Source organism: Pygocentrus nattereri, chromosome 14 (genome assembly GCF_015220715.1).
Source record: "Pygocentrus nattereri isolate fPygNat1 chromosome 14, fPygNat1.pri, whole genome shotgun sequence".
Classification (NCBI taxonomy): Eukaryota; Metazoa; Chordata; class Actinopteri; order Characiformes; family Serrasalmidae; genus Pygocentrus; species Pygocentrus nattereri.
Window position 1 is genome coordinate 41753274 of NC_051224.1, and position 20000 is coordinate 41773273.

Below are 20000 nucleotides of genomic sequence, written 5' to 3' on the forward strand. Positions count from 1 at the left end.
CAGGATCAGGTCTTTACTCGCTGAGGAGCAGGTATCAACCCAACATCACAATCAGGATCAGGTCTTTACTCGCTGAGGAGCAGGTATCAACCCAACATCACAATCAGGATCAGGTCTTTACTCGCTGAGGAGCAGGTATCAACCCAACATCCCAATCAGGATCAGGTCTTTATTCGCTGAGGAGCAGGTATCAACCCAACATCACAATCAGGATCACGTCTTTACTCGCTGAGGAGCAGGTATCAACCCAACATCACAATCAGGATTAGGTCTTTACTCGCTGAGGAGCAGGTATCAACCCAACATCACAATCAGGATCAGGTCTTTACTCGCTGAGGAGCAGGTATCAACCCAACATCACAATCAGGATCACGTCTTTACTCGCTGAGGAGCAGGTATCAACCCAACATCACAATCAGGATCAGGTCTTTACTCGCTGAGGAGCAGGTATCAACCCAACATCACAATCAGGATTAGGTCTTTACTCGCTGAGGAGCAGGTATCAACCCAACATCACAATCAGGATCAGGTCTTTACTCGCTGAGGAGCAGGTATCAACCCAACATCACAATCAGGATTAGGTCTTTACTCGCTGAGGAGCAGGTATCAACCCAACATCACAATCAGGATCAGGTCTTTACTCGCTGAGGAGCAGGTATCAACCCAACATCACAATCAGGATCAGGTCTTTACTCGCTGAGGAGCAGGTATCAACCCAACATCCCAATCAGGATCAGGTCTTTACTTCGCTGAGGAGCAGGTATCAACCCAACATCACAATCAGGATCAGGTCTTTACTCGCTGAGGATCAGGTATCAACCCAACATCACAATCAGGATTAGGTCTTTACTCGCTGAGGAGAAGGTATCAACCCAACATCACAATCAGGATCAGGTCTTTACTCGCTGAGGAGCAGGTATCAACCCAACATCACAATCAGGATCAGGTCTTTACTTGCTGAGGAGCAGGTATCAACCCAACATCCCAATCAGGATCAGGTCTTTACTCGCTGAGGAGCAGGTATCAACCCAACATCAGAGTCAGGATCAGGTCTTTACTCGCTGAGGAGCAGGTATCAACCCAACATCACAATCAGGATCAGGTCTTTACTCGCTGAGGAGCAGGTATCAACCCAACATCACAATCAGGATCAGGTCTTTACTCGCTGAGGAGCAGGTATCAACCCAACATCACAATCAGGATCAGGTCTTTACTCGCTGAGGAGCAGGTATCAACCCAACATCACAATCAGGATCAGGTCTTTACTCGCTGAGGAGCAGGTATCAACCCAACATCACAATCAGGATCAGGTCTTTACTCGCTGAGGAACAGGTATCAACCCAACATCACAATCAGGATTAGGTCTTTACTCGCTGAGGAGAAGGTATCAACCCAACATCACAATCAGGATCAGGTCTTTACTCGCTGAGGAGCAGGTATCAACCCAACATCACAATCAGGATCAGGTCTTTACTTGCTGAGGAGCAGGTATCAACCCAACATCCCAATCAGGATCAGGTCTTTACTCGCTGAGGAGCAGGTATCAACCCAACATCAGAGTCAGGATCAGGTCTTTACTCGCTGAGGAGCAGGTATCAACCCAACATCACAATCAGGATCAGGTCTTTACTCGCTGAGGAGCAGGTATCAACCCAACATCCCAATCAGGATCAGGTCTTTACTCGCTGAGGAGCAGGTATCAACCCAACATCACAATCAGGATCAGGTCTTTACTCGCTGAGGAGCAGGTATCAACCCAACATCACAATCAGGATCAGGTCTTTACTCGCTGAGGAGCAGGTATCAACCCAACATCACAATCAGGATTAGGTCTTTACTCGCTGAGGAGCAGGTATCAACCCAACATCACAATCAGGATTAGGTCTTTACTCGCTGAGGAGCAGGTATCAACCCAACATCACAATCAGGATCAGGTCTTTACTCGCTGAGGAGCAGGTATCAACCCAACATCACAATCGAGGATCAGGTCTTTACTCGCTGAGGAGCAGGTATCAACCCAACATCACAATCAGGATCAGGTCTTTACTCGCTGAGGAGCAGGTATCAACCCAACATCCCAATCAGGATCAGGTCTTTACTTCGCTGAGGAGCAGGTATCAACCCAACATCACAATCAGGATCAGGTCTTTACTCGCTGAGGAGCAGCTATCAACCCAACATCACAATCAGGATTAGGTCTTTACTCGCTGAGGAGCAGGTATCAACCCAACATCACAATCAGGATCAGGTCTTTACTCGCTGAGGAGCAGGTATCAACCCAACATCACAATCAGGATCAGGTCTTTACTCGCTGAGGAGCAGGTATCAACCCAACATCACAATCAGGATCAGGTCTTTACTCGCTGAGGAGCAGGTATCAACCCAACATCACAATCAGGATCAGGTCTTTACTTCGCTGAGGAGCAGGTATCAACCCAACATCACAATCAGGATCAGGTCTTTACTCGCTGAGGAGCAGGTATCAACCCAACATCACAATCAGGATCAGGTCTTTACTCGCTGAGGAGCAGGTATCAACCCAACATCACAATCAGGATCAGGTCTTTACTCGCTGAGGAGCAGGTATCAACCCAACATCCCAATCAGGATCAGGTCTTTACTTCGCTGAGGAGCAGGTATCAACCCAACATCACAATCAGGATCAGGTCTTTACTCGCTGAGGAGCAGGTATCAACCCAACATCACAATCAGGATTAGGTCTTTACTCGCTGAGGAGCAGGTATCAACCCAACATCACAATCAGGATCAGGTCTTTACTCGCTGAGGAGCAGGTATCAACCCAACAACACAATCAGGATAAGGTCTTTACTCGCTGAGGAGCAGGTATCAACCCAACATCACAATCAGGATCAGGTCTTTACTCGCTGAGGAGCAGGTATCAACCCAACATCACAATCAGGATTAGGTCTTTACTCGCTGAGGAGCAGGTATCAACCCAACATCACAATCAGGATCAGGTCTTTACTCGCTGAGGAGCAGGTATCAACCCAACATCACAATCAGGATTAGGTCTTTACTCGCTGAGGAGCAGGTATCAACCCAACATCACAATCAGGATCAGGTCTTTACTCGCTGAGGAGCAGGTATCAACCCAACATCACAATCAGGATCAGGTCTTTACTCGCTGAGGAGCAGGTATCAACCCAACATCCCAATCAGGATCAGGTCTTTATTCGCTGAGGAGCAGGTATCAACCCAACATCACAATCAGGATCAGGTCTTTACTCGCTGAGGAACAGGTATCAACCCAACATCACAATCAGGATTAGGTCTTTACTCGCTGAGGAGAAGGTATCAACCCAACATCACAATCAGGATCAGGTCTTTACTCGCTGAGGAGCAGGTATCAACCCAACATCACAATCAGGATCAGGTCTTTACTTGCTGAGGAGCAGGTATCAACCCAACATCCCAATCAGGATCAGGTCTTTACTCGCTGAGGAGCAGGTATCAACCCAACATCAGAGTCAGGATCAGGTCTTTACTCGCTGAGGAGCAGGTATCAACCCAACATCACAATCAGGATCAGGTCTTTACTCGCTGAGGAGCAGGTATCAACCCAACATCCCAATCAGGATCAGGTCTTTACTCGCTGAGGAGCAGGTATCAACCCAACATCACAATCAGGATCAGGTCTTTACTCGCTGAGGAGCAGGTATCAACCCAACATCACAATCAGGATCAGGTCTTTACTCGCTGAGGAGCAGGTATCAACCCAACATCACAATCAGGATCAGGTCTTTACTCGCTGAGGAACAGGTATCAACCCAACATCACAATCAGGATTAGGTCTTTACTCGCTGAGGAGAAGGTATCAACCCAACATCACAATCAGGATCAGGTCTTTACTCGCTGAGGAGCAGGTATCAACCCAACATCACAATCAGGATCAGGTCTTTACTTGCTGAGGAGCAGGTATCAACCCAACATCCCAATCAGGATCAGGTCTTTACTCGCTGAGGAGCAGGTATCAACCCAACATCAGAGTCAGGATCAGGTCTTTACTCGCTGAGGAGCAGGTATCAACCCAACATCACAATCAGGATCAGGTCTTTACTCGCTGAGGAGCAGGTATCAACCCAACATCACAATCAGGATCAGGTCTTTACTCGCTGAGGAGCAGGTATCAACCCAACATCACAATCAGGATCAGGTCTTTACTCGCTGAGGAGCAGGTATCAACCCAACATCACAATCAGGATCAGGTCTTTACTCGCTGAGGAGCAGGTATCAACCCAACATCACAATCAGGATTAGGTCTTTACTCGCTGAGGAGCAGGTATCAACCCAACATCACAATCAGGATTAGGTCTTTACTCGCTGAGGAGCAGGTATCAACCCAACATCACAATCAGGATCAGGTCTTTACTCGCTGAGGAGCAGGTATCAACCCAACATCACAATCAGGATCAGGTCTTTACTCGCTGAGGAGCAGGTATCAACCCAACATCCCAATCAGGATCAGGTCTTTATTCGCTGAGGAGCAGCTATCAACCCAACATCACAATCAGGATTAGGTCTTTACTCGCTGAGGAGCAGGTATCAACCCAACATCACAATCAGGATCAGGTCTTTACTCGCTGAGGAGCAGGTATCAACCCAACATCACAATCAGGATCAGGTCTTTACTCGCTGAGGAGCAGGTATCAACCCAACATCACAATCAGGATCAGGTCTTTACTCGCTGAGGAGCAGGTATCAACCCAACATCACAATCAGGATCAGGTCTTTACTTGCTGAGGAGCAGGTATCAACCCAACATCACAATCAGGATTAGGTCTTTACTCGCTGAGGAGCAGGTATCAACCCAACATCACAATCAGGATCAGGTCTTTACTCGCTGAGGAGCAGGTATCAACCCAACATCACAATCAGGATCAGGTCTTTACTAGCAGAGGAGCAGGTATCAACCCAACATCCCAATCAGGATCAGGTCTTTATTCGCTGAGGAGCAGGTATCAACCCAACATCACAATCAGGATCACGTCTTTACTCGCTGAGGAGCAGGTATCAACCCAACATCACAATCAGGATTAGGTCTTTACTCGCTGAGGAGCAGGTATCAACCCAACATCACAATCAGGATCAGGTCTTTACTCGCTGAGGAGCAGGTATCAACCCAACATCACAATCAGGATCAGGTCTTTACTCGCTGAGGAACAGGTATCAACCCAACATCACAATCAGGATTAGGTCTTTACTCGCTGAGGAGCAGGTATCAACCCAACATCACAATCAGGATCAGGTCTTTACTCGCTGAGGAGCAGGTATCAACCCAACATCACAATCAGGATCAGGTCTTTACTCGCTGAGGAGCAGGTATCAACCCAACATCCCAATCAGGATCAGGTCTTTACTCGCTGAGGAGCAGGTATCAACCCAACATCACAATCAGGATCAGGTCTTTACTCGCTGAGGAGCAGGTATCAACCCAACATCACAATCAGGATCAGGTCTTTACTCGCTGAGGAGCAGGTATCAACCCAACATCACAATCAGGATCAGGTCTTTACTCGCTGAGGAGCAGGTATCAACCCAACATTAAATCAGTAAAATAAACGTTGAGAAGGATATACAGCACATAATCATAAAACAGTGACGGGTAAAGATATCGTCGCTGTCCAAATAAGAACGTGTGTCTCTACAACAGTGACTTCACAGTCGAGGGTTAAAAGTTTCTTAGCTTTTAATGTAAATTAATGTAAAGACATTTTGTTTCCAAGTGATTTTGGAGAGTTTCTATTGGTCCATTCATCATGAAATTCTCACACAGAGTGATGGGCGATACAGGGATGATATTTACTAAGCTGTACAGAGCTGCTGTAGATCTCTCTGTATTGTTTATTATAATGCTGATCTGTCTGTGTGTCTGTCTGTGTGTCTGTCTGTGTGTCTGTGTGCAGTTGGCGCAGAACATGAGCCTGCAGGTGATGGGGAACGTGGAATCAGGAGCGAAGGTGGTGCTGTGGTCAGAAACCCGGACGCCCATTCAAACATGGAGCGCCCAGCTCAGCGGCGCCATCTCCAGCCTCACCTTCCCCGGCCTACTGCTGGACATCAAAGGTGCGTATTTAAGGGGGCTGTATTGTTACGACCTTCAGCCCACTGTGGGTCACACAGGTCATGGCACCTGCAGTCTCTTCTGACACTTTAGAGCCTTTAGGCTGGTTTTCACTTTAAAGCAGTCGAACACGTTGTGGGTGATGAGCCCAGCTGTCAGTCAGTGAAGCCTCATGATGCTCCTGTGATGCCGCTCGTTGGCGGTCGTGATTGTTTACCTCTTGATGAGTCGCGTGACGCAGCGTGAAGTCAGTTTAGGAGCTGATCTGTTCAGACTGTCGCATACAGATCACATCAGTCCACCTTAATTTGTGTGTGTGTTTTGATGTAATGACACATCAGATGTACTCTCACAATAGAAGGTACTAAACTGTAATTGTGGTTGGACCCTCAAGGGGACCTTTAGTTGGGGAACATAAATAAACCATAAATGAGCTACATTTTTTAGATTTGACTGAATTAAATTAAATTAATTAAATTAAATAAGCATTAATGTCGTTTTATGTTCCCCTAGTGCCCAGTTTGGGACTCACTGCATTACTAAATACACTGCAAAAAATGTGATTATGGCCTTTTTTAAATGTGCCGTTTATTTTTCTCTTCCAAATCTCACAAGAACATAATATCTTGATGTTGTGATGTGATGTTTCTGCCATAACACCCACCCGTAATTCACATTGCATTCTGAAGAGCAGGTTTAGATATCAGAGCATTTTCACTGTAAAGTTAATATGGTCATCTTAAAATTTTAAGTTAATTAAACTTCCTCATAAAAATGTTGACAATCACATTTTAAAGGTTGCCAGGTGTTTTAGTTAAAGCTCTCTTGTGCAGTGACCATGTGAAACTGAACACTGAGCTTTTGTTGAAGCAGAAGAAGAATAAAGGTCTCCTCCTTTCTTCCAGGTGGTAAAACGTACGACAAGGAGCACGTGATCGTCCGCAGCGAGGCCGAAGAAAATGCTGGTCTGTGGGAGCTAGAACTCCTTTAAGCCCCGCCCCTTCATACACACCTCCGGTCCTACCTGTTCTACCTGTTCTCTCACTTTACATCCACATTCCAGGAGGAACTCACTCAGTTTAATGTTTCTCAGTTTCCCCTCATCTAACACACCCAGTTCTGCTGGTGAAGGTCAGCTGATGTCCAGATTAACACCATCAGTGTGAAAACCCGTCACTCCTCTCCTCACAGGGCTGCCAGACAGTTTACCAAACTGACCACAGACACTTTGGGTAAGAGTTCCTACATGAGCTGGTTCTGAATGCCCTGCCTGATGACTGAGACGCTGTTTTATGGGAGTTTAGAGAACTTCAACTCCATTCATGGTGGAGGGAGACATGCAGGGCGCTGTGCAGCAAAATAGTCCCCAAAGAAAACTCATTATTCCAGATTTTCCTCTGTTTCATCACTAATAAATGCTCAGTAGACACGTGTGTGGAGTTCCTCTTTAACTGATATTGCGAGGTGAAAAACTTTTACTCTTTTCGTTGGTGTCTTCATCATGAAATGTTCATGCTAAACAGCAGGTGGCATTTTTATATTTTAAGATAAAGGAGCGCTCTCCTGACCCTGATGACGTGCAGGTCAGTGTTTTCTCCTCTTTGTTCTAGACTGCAGGACCAGGACTGTGTGTGTATAATAGTTACTCATTAATACAGCACCGTCTTTATGAACTCCAGGAAGAGCAGCCGACGCCTTTGGCGGTGACGGATCACAGCCTGGCAAGGCACACTGCACCCCCCACACCCACCCAGTACAACAACAAAGTAAAAATCTGTTTAAATATACCAAAAATAGTATTAAAATACTATTAAAACATGAAAAAAACAGAAAAATGGATTAAACAGCACGTAGTACTGTCTCCATCAGAACCAGGACCAGAGGAAGTGGCCCAAAATGACTTGGGGTTAAAAACATGTTCCATTGACTTGCATTCAAAGGTTAAGAATGTTAGTGGTCCCTTTGCACTGACCCCCACTGGCCTTGCCTGTTGTCCACACTCAGGCCTTCAGCACAGCTAGAGAGGATCCAAACAAGCCAATAAATCACGACGTATTGGTAGTAAACATCTGCCGACCTGATTAATCTGCTCCTCTCTACTCTGGCCTGCAGTTCAGACCATCAGAACCCGAGTCTGACTCAGATTAAACGTCTAACAGTGTTAAAGTCATAACTCTGCTTTTCTCTGATGCTCAGAAAGTGTAGAAATGAAATGTGTGTTTACCCAGCAGTCCCTTGTTTACCCAGCAGTCCCTGTTTATTACTGAAACCGTGGTGCCCACAGAGCACATCCACCTTGCCCAGCCGGAGAGGAGGGTGTGTACATCTCCTCAAGGACCAGAATGTGCTAAATTTGTCCTTTTTGATAGCAGCCAGCTGAAAGTCCAGCACCGACTCTGACTTCTGTACCGACTCTGTTGCCTTAGAGTGTATTTAAATGGATGTTGCTGCAAAGCCAGCCCTGTTGTTGGATGTGTACATTTGAATGTGTTGATGTTATCATTGGAGATTTTGGGGTGTGGATGTTGTCGTGTGTGTGTGTGTGTGTGTGTGTGTGTGTGTGTGTGTGTGTGTGTGTGTGTGTGTGTGTTTCAGTGTGAATGTCTGTAGCTGTTGCTATGCTATCGCTGTTACTCTGAGGTGTTTCTATGAAAAGGTGTTTTAGCTGCTGTCATGCCAAAATATATAGATATATATATATATAAACATGTTCATCTGAGTATTAAACAAATGTACTGTTTTTATAATTTGTACAATGCAAATTGTTATGACGGGGAGTGGCTTAAATTTTTTAATAAAACAACTGCTAAAATCGTGTTTTTTCTCATTTCAGTGTTTTTTGGGCCAAAGCAGCTTGTGTTTGATTAAAGGTCAGATTCAGAGGAATATTATGCTATAGCTGATCATTTCTGCTATCACTGCATATCACTAAGCTAACGCTGGTTCACAGGAACATTCTGGCAGTTAGAAATGAAACATTGAATCTTGTAAAAGTCGTTCCGTCTGTTTGATCTGAAGTTTGGACGTTAATCTAATGTGTGAGGCCTTCAGTCCAGCTCCTGAGGTCCTGACCAATAGGAGAGCAGCTCGGCTGATTCTTACTTCCTTCACTTAAAACACAACAAATAAATTTGATAAAATTGTTAAATAAAAATGTAATGTATTCCATGAATTCCAGAGACATTAGACCTGGGACATTCTCTGAAGATCTAGCAGATCTTGAGGGTTCTCCATTGGTGATAAATGGTAGACCTCCAGCTGAACCTGATCTATGAAGGCCGTGTTGAAGAATCAGCCTGTATGGATCAGCCAGTTCAGAGGGTGGAGCTGTACTGCATGAGTGCTGCTGCGTAATGCAGACAATGTAGTGAGGAACAGGAGTGGCTGTCGCTTCTGTCTTCACTGGTACACACAGCACCGAAAGCATGAAGAACGGCTGATAACACATTCCAGCACTTGCCAAAGCAGCTTACCTACAGGAGCATCTCAGGTGGAACACAAAGTCCAAAATATGAACTAAAAAAGCTACTACCAGCTCTGCTTTACCAGCAGCTCAGCATTACTACCAGCTCTGCTTTACCAGCAGCTCAGCATTACTACCAGCTCTGCTTTACCAGCAGCTCAACGTTACTACCAGCTCTGCTTTACCAGCAGCTCAGCATTACTACCAGCTCTGCTTTACCAGCAGCTCTGCATTACTACCAGCTCTGCTTTACCAGCAGCTCAGCATTACTACCAGCTCTGCTTTACCAGCAGCTCAACGTTACTACCAGCTCTGCTTTACCAGCAGCTCAGCATTACTACCAGCTCTGCTTTACCGTAACGTTGAGTAACGTTGAGCTGCTAGTAAAACAGAGCTGGTAGTAATGCTGAGCTGCTAGTAAAGCAGAGCTGGTAGTAATGCTGAGCTGCTGGTAAAGCAGAGCTGGTAGTAATGCTGAGGCTCTCCTTTATTACCAGCTCGGCTTTATTTAGAGACACGTTTACTAAATCTCTACTGGGATGTGATCAGTTCTGCATGAGGAGGTGGGTGATGCCAGGTTACCTCAGGATCTCTGTAATGTCTGTTTATAATTCGCACAGCTAGTGGATCAGACACAGCAGTGCTGCTGGAGTTGTTAAAAACTGTGTCCACTCACTGTCCACTCTATTAGACACTCCTACCTTGTCAGTCCACCTTGTAGATGTAAAGTCAGAGACGACAGCTCATCTGCTGCTGCACAGTTTGTGTTGGTCATCCTCTAGTCCTTCATCAGTGGTCACAGGACGCTGCCCACAGGACGCTGCCCACAGGACGCTGTTGACTGAATATTTTGCTTCTCAGTCCAGCAACGACACTGTGAAGCACTGTTGTATCTGATCCATTCAGACCAGCGCAAAACACCACCACCACGTCAGTGTTACTGCAGTGCTGAGAATGACCCACCACCCAAACAGTACCTGCTCTATGAGGGTCCATGGGGGTCCTGACCACTGAAGAACAGGGTAACAGAGTATCAGAGAAACAGATGGACTACAGTCTGTAACTGTAGAGCTACAGAGTGCAGCTCTACAGTAAGTGGAGCTGATAAGGTGGACAGTGAGCGTAGAAATGAGGAGGTGGTTTTAATGTAAATATTTTTGATATCCATATATTGCCATATGTCAGATGTTCTGTGAGAGTCCAGTTGCTCTGTTACTCCAGTCATGTGCCGTGGTTTATTCACCTCAACATCAGTGTGAAAGTCACCAAGGCCAGTGAGCTGAGCTGAGCTGTGCGTGCGGCTCCTGTTGATGTTCACTGAGCCTCATTATCTCCTCTTACACTCAGTCAGCACCTTCAGCCAAGAGGAAACAGAAGGAGCTGATGGAGGTGCTTTCTAAGATTAAGCACCAGGAACCACTGACAATCACAAACGCTCACTTTCTCCTCCTCAGCAGCTCCGAGTGCACATGAGGTTCTGATCCTGCTGCCGGTGTAGAGCCTTTAAGGTCAACCTGAAATCTGAATGTGTGTTGCTGTGTTAGTTTGTGTCTCATTAAGCACAGTCCACTGTGTCATATCATTCAAAAGACACGGACGTGTATGTTTAGATAATTGAAGCGCATGTCAAACTCACTGCAGTCGATGCTGAAATACATCCCATACTCTAAAATGTATTTCAGAATATTTTGCCATATTAGCTAAATATATTTAAAAATACATTTATATTAAAATGTACAGGGACATTTTACACACGGACAGAAATAACTGTGAATGTGTTTATAAATCCATCTGAAAGTGGAGCAACATCTCCAGAATTCTGTCTGATGCTCTTCACTGTCTGATTCCTTTAGAAATGAGTTTATCAGCTCCATCTGAAAGTGGAGGAACATCTCCAGACTCCTGTCTGATGCTCTTCACTGTCTGATTCCTTTAGAAATGAGTTTATCAGCTCTATCTGAAAGTGGAGCAACATCTCCAGAATCCTGTCTGATGCTCTTCACTGTCTGATTCCTTTAGAAATGAGTTTATCAGCTCCATCTGTAAGTGGAGGAACATCTCCAGAATTCTGTCTGATGATCTTCACTGTCTGATTCCTTTAGAAATGAGTTTATCAGCTCCATCTGAAAGTGGAGCAACATCTCCAGAATCCTGTCTGATGCTCTTCACTGTCTGATTCCTTTAGAAATGAGTTTATCAGCTCCATTTGAAAGTGGAGGAACATCTCCAGAATCCTGTTTGATGGTCTTCACTGTCTGATTCCTTTAGAAATTAGTTTGTGTTCCAGTCTCTTCATGTTAAATCTGATCTAATGGTCCTTTAGCAGGACAGAGGCGAGGGCTGTAGGTACTGATACTCTGTGAAATGCAGGGCTGATCTGATATCTTGTTTATGTGAAGTACATTGGGTGTGAGAGTCTGGTTGCAGACGTATGTGGTTAATGTAAAGCACAGTGCAGATCACAGTCAGTATGTTTGGTTATAAACATTGGGAATGGAATTTTTTCGTATGGGAGTGTAGGGACTTTTGTTGCCTTTAAACACTGACGTTTGGTTAAGTCACTGTGTTTCAGGAAGAAGTGAAACCGGGACATCCTCAGCAACAAAAACAATCACATTTGTTCTCAGTTTGCAGTCTAAAACTCTCAGGTTGCACCACCTGCCAATTTTAGACTTTTGGAGGCAAAAAAACCCTAAAATTGATATTATATAGACGTACTAAATATTGTTCACGTAAAAGAGTTATAAAGAGTTATATTTGTTATAAAGCAGTGGACTTGGACATAAAAATGCTTATTATATTAATCACACATTTACAAATATAATATCTGTATGATATGAATTGCAGGTCCTGACTCAGTCCACATACAGCACACCAACCATCTCAATGGATTTCTCTGTATTTAGTAGAAGGTCAGGCTCAGAATGACCCATAATAGAAGCAGATCAGACTGTAGGGCTCTTTTCCACTGTGTTGTGGTGTGTTGGTGTCCAGGACACACCCAGAGGACGGATATCTGATCTGATGGAGGTGTGTGCTGATCCTGCTGTGTCAGAAGCTCTTTTGTTTGAGGTATTTGGACCATAGTGTGACTGTCTGGTTTTATAGCTGAGCAGCAGAGCACAAAGTCTGATGGTGCAACCTGATCCACACCTGCTGGAGCCGCCACGAGCGGCAGATATGCCCTACATGTGGATGCTTCCTTCCGATTTGTCCTCATTTCAGCCTATAAATTATCTGGATCATTAACCCCGGTGTGGTGTTGCTGTGTTGGTTACTCAGTGGTCTGGTGACCCACCACATTATTGTTTATTTAAATCAATACAGCCATAACAGTTTATGTAAAAATACCAGATGTTTAAAATATCACAAGTGGTCAGCATTGGGTTCTCCTTTAGCAGCTGTAGCCAGTCAGCAGCCTGTCCATGTTGTTCATCCTCACACACACACACACACACACACACACACACACACACACACACACACACACACACACACACACACACACTTCTCCTGTAAAGTGGCCATTTTAGAGATGCTTGTTTTTCTTTGGCCAGCGGTGACATGCTGGTTTTACTGGTACCTGACTGGTATGTATGCTGGTCTGTGCTTGGCTGACCCGCAGAACCTCAGTTTTATTTCTAATTTAAAGTTGAATTCATCTAAAGCTGTGGGTGCAGGACAAAGAAAAACTGTCCAGTGGTAAAATCATTTCACTAATAGTGACAACTGTGCAGCTCAATCAGTCAATCAATCAATCAAGAAATCAATATCAGACCAGAAGTATCGAAAATCATATTTTTAAGCTTTTAGGTTTGGAGTTTTCTCAGTAATCTTCAAATCTCTGGTTCTGTGGCTGAGGATGTTTCCGGGGGTGGGATCAGGTGACTTTGAGCTGATAGACTGGTCTATAATCTCATCTTCCACTCTCGCCTCACACCTGTCAGACCCACCACGGAGAGCAGCAGGTAAACGTCTTCACTCATCATAACCGTTTAGAGTGTGTTTCAGTCTAGCGTCTCTATCGGCCTCGTTACTGTCCAGGGTTTTTATTACTGGTCTGATATATTATTAAATGTACCAGACCAGTGCTTGCGTGTGTCTGAGCTTTGTATGTATAAATGATGTTTATGTTTGTCTTTATTACTGTTTCCTGTGATCCGCGTCTGTGGAATCTTTGGAGTTCATTAAACATTGTTTTTGCCTGCACAGCACGCCAGTCTGAGCTAATCAAACGCCTTGACTTTCATTTTTAATGTTTAAACCATCTGAGAAGGTTTGCTGATGGGTTGATAGTGTCTGGTATTTCTGGAATCTCACACACTGACTGACTGTTTAATGTCCTAAAGATAAGAGCAGCACCATGGATTCCAGACTCCGCCCATCTGAAATGCTGGTGAGTGTCTCTAACCCTAACCCTCTCATCTTCATCTCCCCCACTGATCTGAACCTCACTAACCCTCACTGATTCACTGACTCAGACCCTCACTAATACCCCGACCCAGACCCTCACTGATTCACTGACTCAAATTCTCACTGATTCACTGACTCAGATCCTCACTGATTCACTGACTCAAATTCTCACGGATTCACTGACTCAGACCCTCACTGATTCACTGACTCAGACCATCACTGATTCACTGACACTGACCCTCACTGACTCAGACCCTCACTAATACCCCGACTCAGACCCTCACTGATTCACTGACTCGGACCCTTGCTGATTCACTGACTCAGACTCTTGCTGGTTCACTGACTCAGACCCTCATTGATTTACTGACTCAGACCATCACTGATTCACTGATCCAGATCCAGTCCACTCTGAAGACCCTGAGCTGGCAAGAGTTAGACTGTTGATTCTTCTTCTTCATCTTCATTATTACCTTCTTCATCTTCTTTCTATTCTTGCTCTGTTTTTTCAAGATTCTCATCATCTTCTTAAAGATTCTGCATCTGCTTTGTTATATTTTATGCTTCTTCTTTGTTTTCTGCCCCATCGATGCTTCTATACTATACTGTATTTCTTTTATAGCGTCATCTTCATCATCATCATCATCATCATCACTGTTTTCTTCCTCTCCTCCCTGTCAGTGTTGGGGAACTCTAGGGTCAGTCCGTCCTTTCCCAAACTTCCAGCCTGAGAGAGACGTGGTTGACCTTCAGGCTGCTCTGGAGCAGAAAGGTAAACCAGCTCATTAAGACGCTTCAGCTGAAAACTCTAATGTGGCTGCAGAGTAGCTGAAAACTGGTGGAGAGCAGAGATGAGGATAATCTTCTATACACACTCTTCATCTCTGCTTCAGCCTTTAGAGTCTCAGCCAGGAACTGATGGAGCTCCAGGCTGGATGTTAGTCTGGCAACATTAAAATCTTTGAAACAGCCGTAACAGAGAAGCAGGTGCAGTGATCAGATCTGTGTTTCAGACAGTAAAGATCAGTGCTTCTGAAAGTGAGGTGAGACGGTGATGCAGACAGACAGCAGTGTGTCTGTGGGTGTATTAATGCTGCTGTTCTGCCTGTGTTTCTGTAGATATCAACAGCCTGGTGAGGATCCTGACAAACCGCAGCAGCGCTCAGAGACAGACGCTGGCCAGAGACTATCAGACTCACACGCAGAAGGTAGTTTGGATAATTATGACTGAAACTACATCTTCTTCCTTCTCCTCCTCCTCTCCTTTTCTTCTCCTTCATCTTCATCCTCGTTTTCATCTTCCTCTTAATCTTGTTCTTTTTCTTCTTTCTCTTCGTCTTCTTTTTCATCTTATTCTCATTCTTTAATTTCCTCTTCTTCTTCATTTTTTCCAGCGTCTTCATTTTCCTCTTCTTCTTCCTTTTCATCTTCCTCATCTGCTTCTTCTTCTTCATGTTGGCTAATGGTGTGTCTGTATGCTACAGGAGCTGAAAGCTGGTCTGAAGAAGGTTCTGTCTGGAGATCTGGAGGCTCTGATGCTCGGACTGATGATGACACCTGAGCAGTTTGAGGCTCATCGTCTGCGTCTGGCCATGGCGGTTAGAGACCCTTAGTGCTCTGTGTGTGTGTGTGTGTGTGTGTGTGTGTGTTTGTGTTTAATTATTAATGCGCCTCATTACCAGTTTCACAGGTACACCTACCTTGTAGCTACAGTAATTGGCCATTTTATTAGAAACACTCACCATTCAACAAACAATAGTGCAGGATATTATTTGAGGAGAATAGATTAGATAAGGACGCAGGAAGTCAAAGGAAAATAAATGAGTTTCCAAAAGTTCAAAAACTGATTACAAGCTCCAGAGAACATGTGGCTCCTAACAACCACCTGGAAAAGCTGGTTGACCCCAAAACTGCCCCATCAGATAAACAGCACTGAAAGCTTTGATCTCTGAGAGAGAGGAGAAGATCAAGCTGCTTCAGATCTGAAAACATCCACAGGTGTTTCTGTCCATCCTTCCACTGTGAGAAGACCACTCAGCGCTGTGGGTCTGAAAGGACGTGTAGCTGATCAAGAAGAACCTCACTGAGAAAAGGAGACGGACACATCAAACAAAAAAGCTGAACGATGGACTGACCACCACAGAGTCCAGACCTCAGCACCACTGAATGGGTTTGATCATCAACCAGCTTTGGAGGCATGTCTGCAGGTTCTTTGAGGAGCTGAAATGGAAGCTGGAGTTTAATTTGTACTTTATGGCTCTTTTAACTGGAAATGAAATGAATGAAGGGTCTCAGAGTTTTTGGTACCTAATAAAGTGGAAACTCAGTCTGTATATAATAAATCACTGTGTTTGTGTTTGTGTTTACAGGGAGTCGGGACAGATGAAGAAACTCTGCTGGAGATTTTGTGTATGAGGACACCGCAACAGCTCTCCGACATCAACGCTGTGTATAATGCAGGTGAGGTTTTCAGGATTAGAACTATGAGCACATAAACTTTTACAATACGAACATAACTGCTCATTGTACAAACCTCAGTTCCAAAAAAGATTGGACAGTATATAAAATGCAAAGGAAAACCGACAATAAACTCAGTTTGTCACCTCATCTACAAATACTAGCTAAGACTGTTAACGTCATCAATAAATAAACAGGAGTAGGGAACGCTGTGCAACAAGTAACTTTTAAAAGGCATGACACAGCCAAACTCCACAGGTCAATAGAGTGTGACGTACACTTTTCAACAAGCCCTGGATCACTTTGTTAGCCTTTGGGGAACCAGAGATACCTGGGCAGACTAACCCTAGCAACTGATCTTTATAGCACAGGGGAATTATGTTAGATTGAATCCCAACCCACCCAGATTAGAGTTCAGCATGACACGTCCTTTCCAGTGAGCTCTGGACCTCATTGCTAGCCTTTAGGAAACTGGAGATATGGACCCTGAAACCACCAGGCTCCTCACCTGTTATCTTCTCTGAGGCATCCATGTTGTTAGTGTCATAAACACATGACAAGTGACGAATCAACATCAAGCTTAAAGCCTCGTTACCGAGCAGCAAAGTTGACAGGTTGAACAGTCTGTGCGACGTGTGTACAAAGTCATTTATCAACAACGTTCAGAAACAATGTCGACTTCTCTGGGCTCAAGCTGAAATGGACTGATACTCAATGGAAATGTGGTTTATGGAAATAGTGGATGTTGTGTTCTCTGGGCCAAAGAAAAAAAGGACCATCCAGATTGTTACCAGTGTAAAGTTCACAATACAGCATCTTTCATGGTGGGTGGGGGGTATTAGTGGGTAATCTGCACATCTGTGGAAGCTCCATCAACACTGAACACATTCTGGAGCAGCACATGCTGCCTTTTAGACGCCGTCTTTTTCAGGGACGTTCAGGATTATTTCAACACTTCTCTCCTAATAAATTTGCGCTGCATTAAGAAACACAAAATCCAAAAACAGCTGAAGACTTTCATAACAGAAGATTACCTAAAACCTTTAAACCTGGCTTCCCCAAATGGGTATTAGGTGCTGGTAAATGGAGACTTAACATTTTTTCAGCAACTTCTTTGGGAATGAGGTCTGTATTATGATATTGTGAAGCCTTTATAACGAGACGTACATATATTTTGTGAGATTTTGTATTGAGTAATGCACGTTACTGAAAGTGTCCTGGTCCTTTGCTTTATTCATTGATATAGAAAAGTAAATACAATGATTTATAATGTACAGTTGAAAGTGAGATAAGAGAATAATGACTGCTATCAGTCAATCTGTAACCGTGTGAATCATAAGCTGTTTCATGCTGCCGGTTGACTAATCATGAGTCCACAGTGTTAAGATGATTTGATATGAATGTGTTGGTAGAATATAAGCGTGATCTGGAGAAAGACCTGATCAGTGAGACCAGCGGAGACTTCACCAAGCTGCTCGTGGCTTTGCTGAAGGTACAGTGAGACGCCTTGGGCTGCTTCATATGGACGCAAGTCTATGTCATGGTTAATTGGGATGTACAGCACAGTTCAAAGTTGGAATCAACCTTTTCAATAACGTAAAACCAGTTTATTTCCAGATAAACTTATTGTAATCTGCTCGCCCTGAAGAACTTCACTGATCTGAGATCATCAGTAAGACACTGCAGTAAATACTAACGAGGAAATGTTAGATGTCTTCAGAGTGATGGACAGAGCAGTATCTTATAACATAAACATCCAGAACTCATCATGTTTCAAACCTCAAGGAAAATTCTTTGATCATAAATAGATCATTATAGTGTGTTTAATAACTTCTTAGATAGAATTCTTGAAAATTTGGATTATAATAAAATAGAATCCTAAAATACATTTTGGTGAACAGGACATTTAAATCCACGTTGTTTGAGTCCATATTCAGCCATTCCGAACATTTTAACAGCAACGTACTTACAGTAGACAGTACTGTGCAAGAGTCAGAGACCCTTCACTTAAAGATCATCACACCTAAATCTACTCTCAGCTGTTCAGTCAGTGAGTCTCTTTCCCTCCAAAGCTCAGTCTGAGAAGCTGGATTATGATCAAACCCATTCAGTGGTGCTGAGGTCTGGACTCTGGGGCGGTCAGTCCATCGTCCAGCTTCTTTGTTTGACGTGTCCGTCTCCTTTTCTCAGTGAGGTTCTTCTTGATCAGCTACACGTCCTTTCAGACCCACAGAGCTGAGTGGTCTCAGGAACACCTGTGGATGTTTTCAGATCTTCCAGGTAGTTGTTAGGAGCCACATGTTCTCTGGAGCTTTTAAACAGTTTTTGAACTCCATTTTTGGAAACTTGGAAAGTGTTTTTTTCTTTGAATTTCTTATGCAAGTTATATCTATGCAAGTCTTATATCTAATCTCACAAATCTGTCCTGAAAATTAATAAGTTGTTCTTAACTCCTTTAATGGCCAGGGCCAACAAAGAACAGCTCAGCTAGTCTGCATTAAAGTCCCAGTAGTTACTGAATAATAAGCCTTAGATCAGAGGTGTCAAACTCAACTACTGAAAGGGCCATATTAGTTTTTTTAAACTACCTTTTTGCTCAAACGAGTAACTACTGGCCCATAGATTGTCAGAATGCATTCAGCTGCAGTGCATGCTGGGGACTGTAGTGCCTCTCAGTGAAACAGGCTAATAAGAACAGAAAATAATTTTGCAGGCTGAATAGGATGGTGTCGCGGGACTGACGTGGACCTCGCGCCTTGTGTTTGTGTGTAACAAGCCTGGCACTTGAAAGTGTTAATCGTTGTTTTGGCTGGAAATTTAATAAACAAAATGTGATCTCAGACTTTTGCACAGTACTGTAAGGAAATATATACGTGTGAACTTTGATGGAGCATCAGCTGCATCATTGTGCCTGAAATCTTTGTTATTGTGTGAACGCCCTGAAACTCATTAGTAACATGTGAGATTTGGCCAGGATGTTGAGAGAACACAGTAAGAACACAGTCCTCTGAGATGTCACTACAGCTCCAGCACTGCCTGACCACTCCGTTCTTCACTTCCTTAGAAGGAGTACAGGCCGGGACCCCTCGAGCCGGACGTTCAAGTGAGTATAAGATGAGTCCACACTCTTGTTCTTTGCTCCCTGCCTTTCCTCACTGGTCAAGGTGACATTTCCCTTCGTTTGTTTTATTTCAATCGAAACTATAACGCTGATAAGCTAAACGGTTAACGGTGCTGAATGTTGACACTGCGTTCATTTGTTCAGTGACGTTACGTGTCCTGATTTCCCCTTTCTTCTTTCTTCTGTTCCGGTCAGGCGTTTCTTTAGTAAAGTAAATAGAGATCAGTAGTCAACACTGATCAATCATGGCAGCTTCTGTCAATCACAGAGGTCAACACAGAGAGCAGTAGAGCACAATGATAGCCATCATATGGTCAAGCGACTATCACATCGGACACTCTCTCTAACCTCATACTGTCACTCCTTTGACTGTAAAGCTTCTGCCATCCTGGATTTTGGTGTTTCTCAGGTTTTATCTGAAGAGCTGAACAGTAAGAAACCCACTGCAGGGCCGTGGATCCAAATCC

At 44.2% G+C, this 20000-nt stretch overlaps 2 protein-coding genes across 2 annotated transcripts in view; both read left to right on the forward strand.

Annotated features, from left to right (window-relative positions):
* Positions 1–8897, forward strand: part of crybg2 (crystallin beta-gamma domain containing 2) — a 41824-nt gene extending 32927 nt beyond the window's left edge. Inside the window, exons 18-19 of the mRNA XM_037544890.1 lie at positions 5925–6084; positions 6988–8897. Coding sequence (XP_037400787.1) covers positions 5925–6084; positions 6988–7073 — 246 coding nt within the window. The 3' untranslated portion in view covers positions 7074–8897. The remainder of the gene's footprint in view (positions 1–5924; positions 6085–6987) is intronic.
* Positions 8898–13482: 4585 nt separating this feature from the next.
* zgc:101785 (uncharacterized protein LOC450032 homolog) overlaps positions 13483–20000 on the forward strand; it is an 11300-nt gene continuing 4782 nt past the window's right edge. The window contains exons 1-9 of the mRNA XM_037544971.1: positions 13483–13513; positions 13895–13941; positions 14637–14727; positions 15075–15163; positions 15440–15553; positions 16325–16415; positions 17825–17904; positions 19477–19515; positions 19943–20000. The exon at positions 19943–20000 is cut by the window's right edge and continues 33 nt beyond it. Of these exons, the coding sequence (XP_037400868.1) occupies positions 13909–13941; positions 14637–14727; positions 15075–15163; positions 15440–15553; positions 16325–16415; positions 17825–17904; positions 19477–19515; positions 19943–20000 (595 nt within the window). The 5' untranslated portion in view covers positions 13483–13513; positions 13895–13908. The remainder of the gene's footprint in view (positions 13514–13894; positions 13942–14636; positions 14728–15074; positions 15164–15439; positions 15554–16324; positions 16416–17824; positions 17905–19476; positions 19516–19942) is intronic.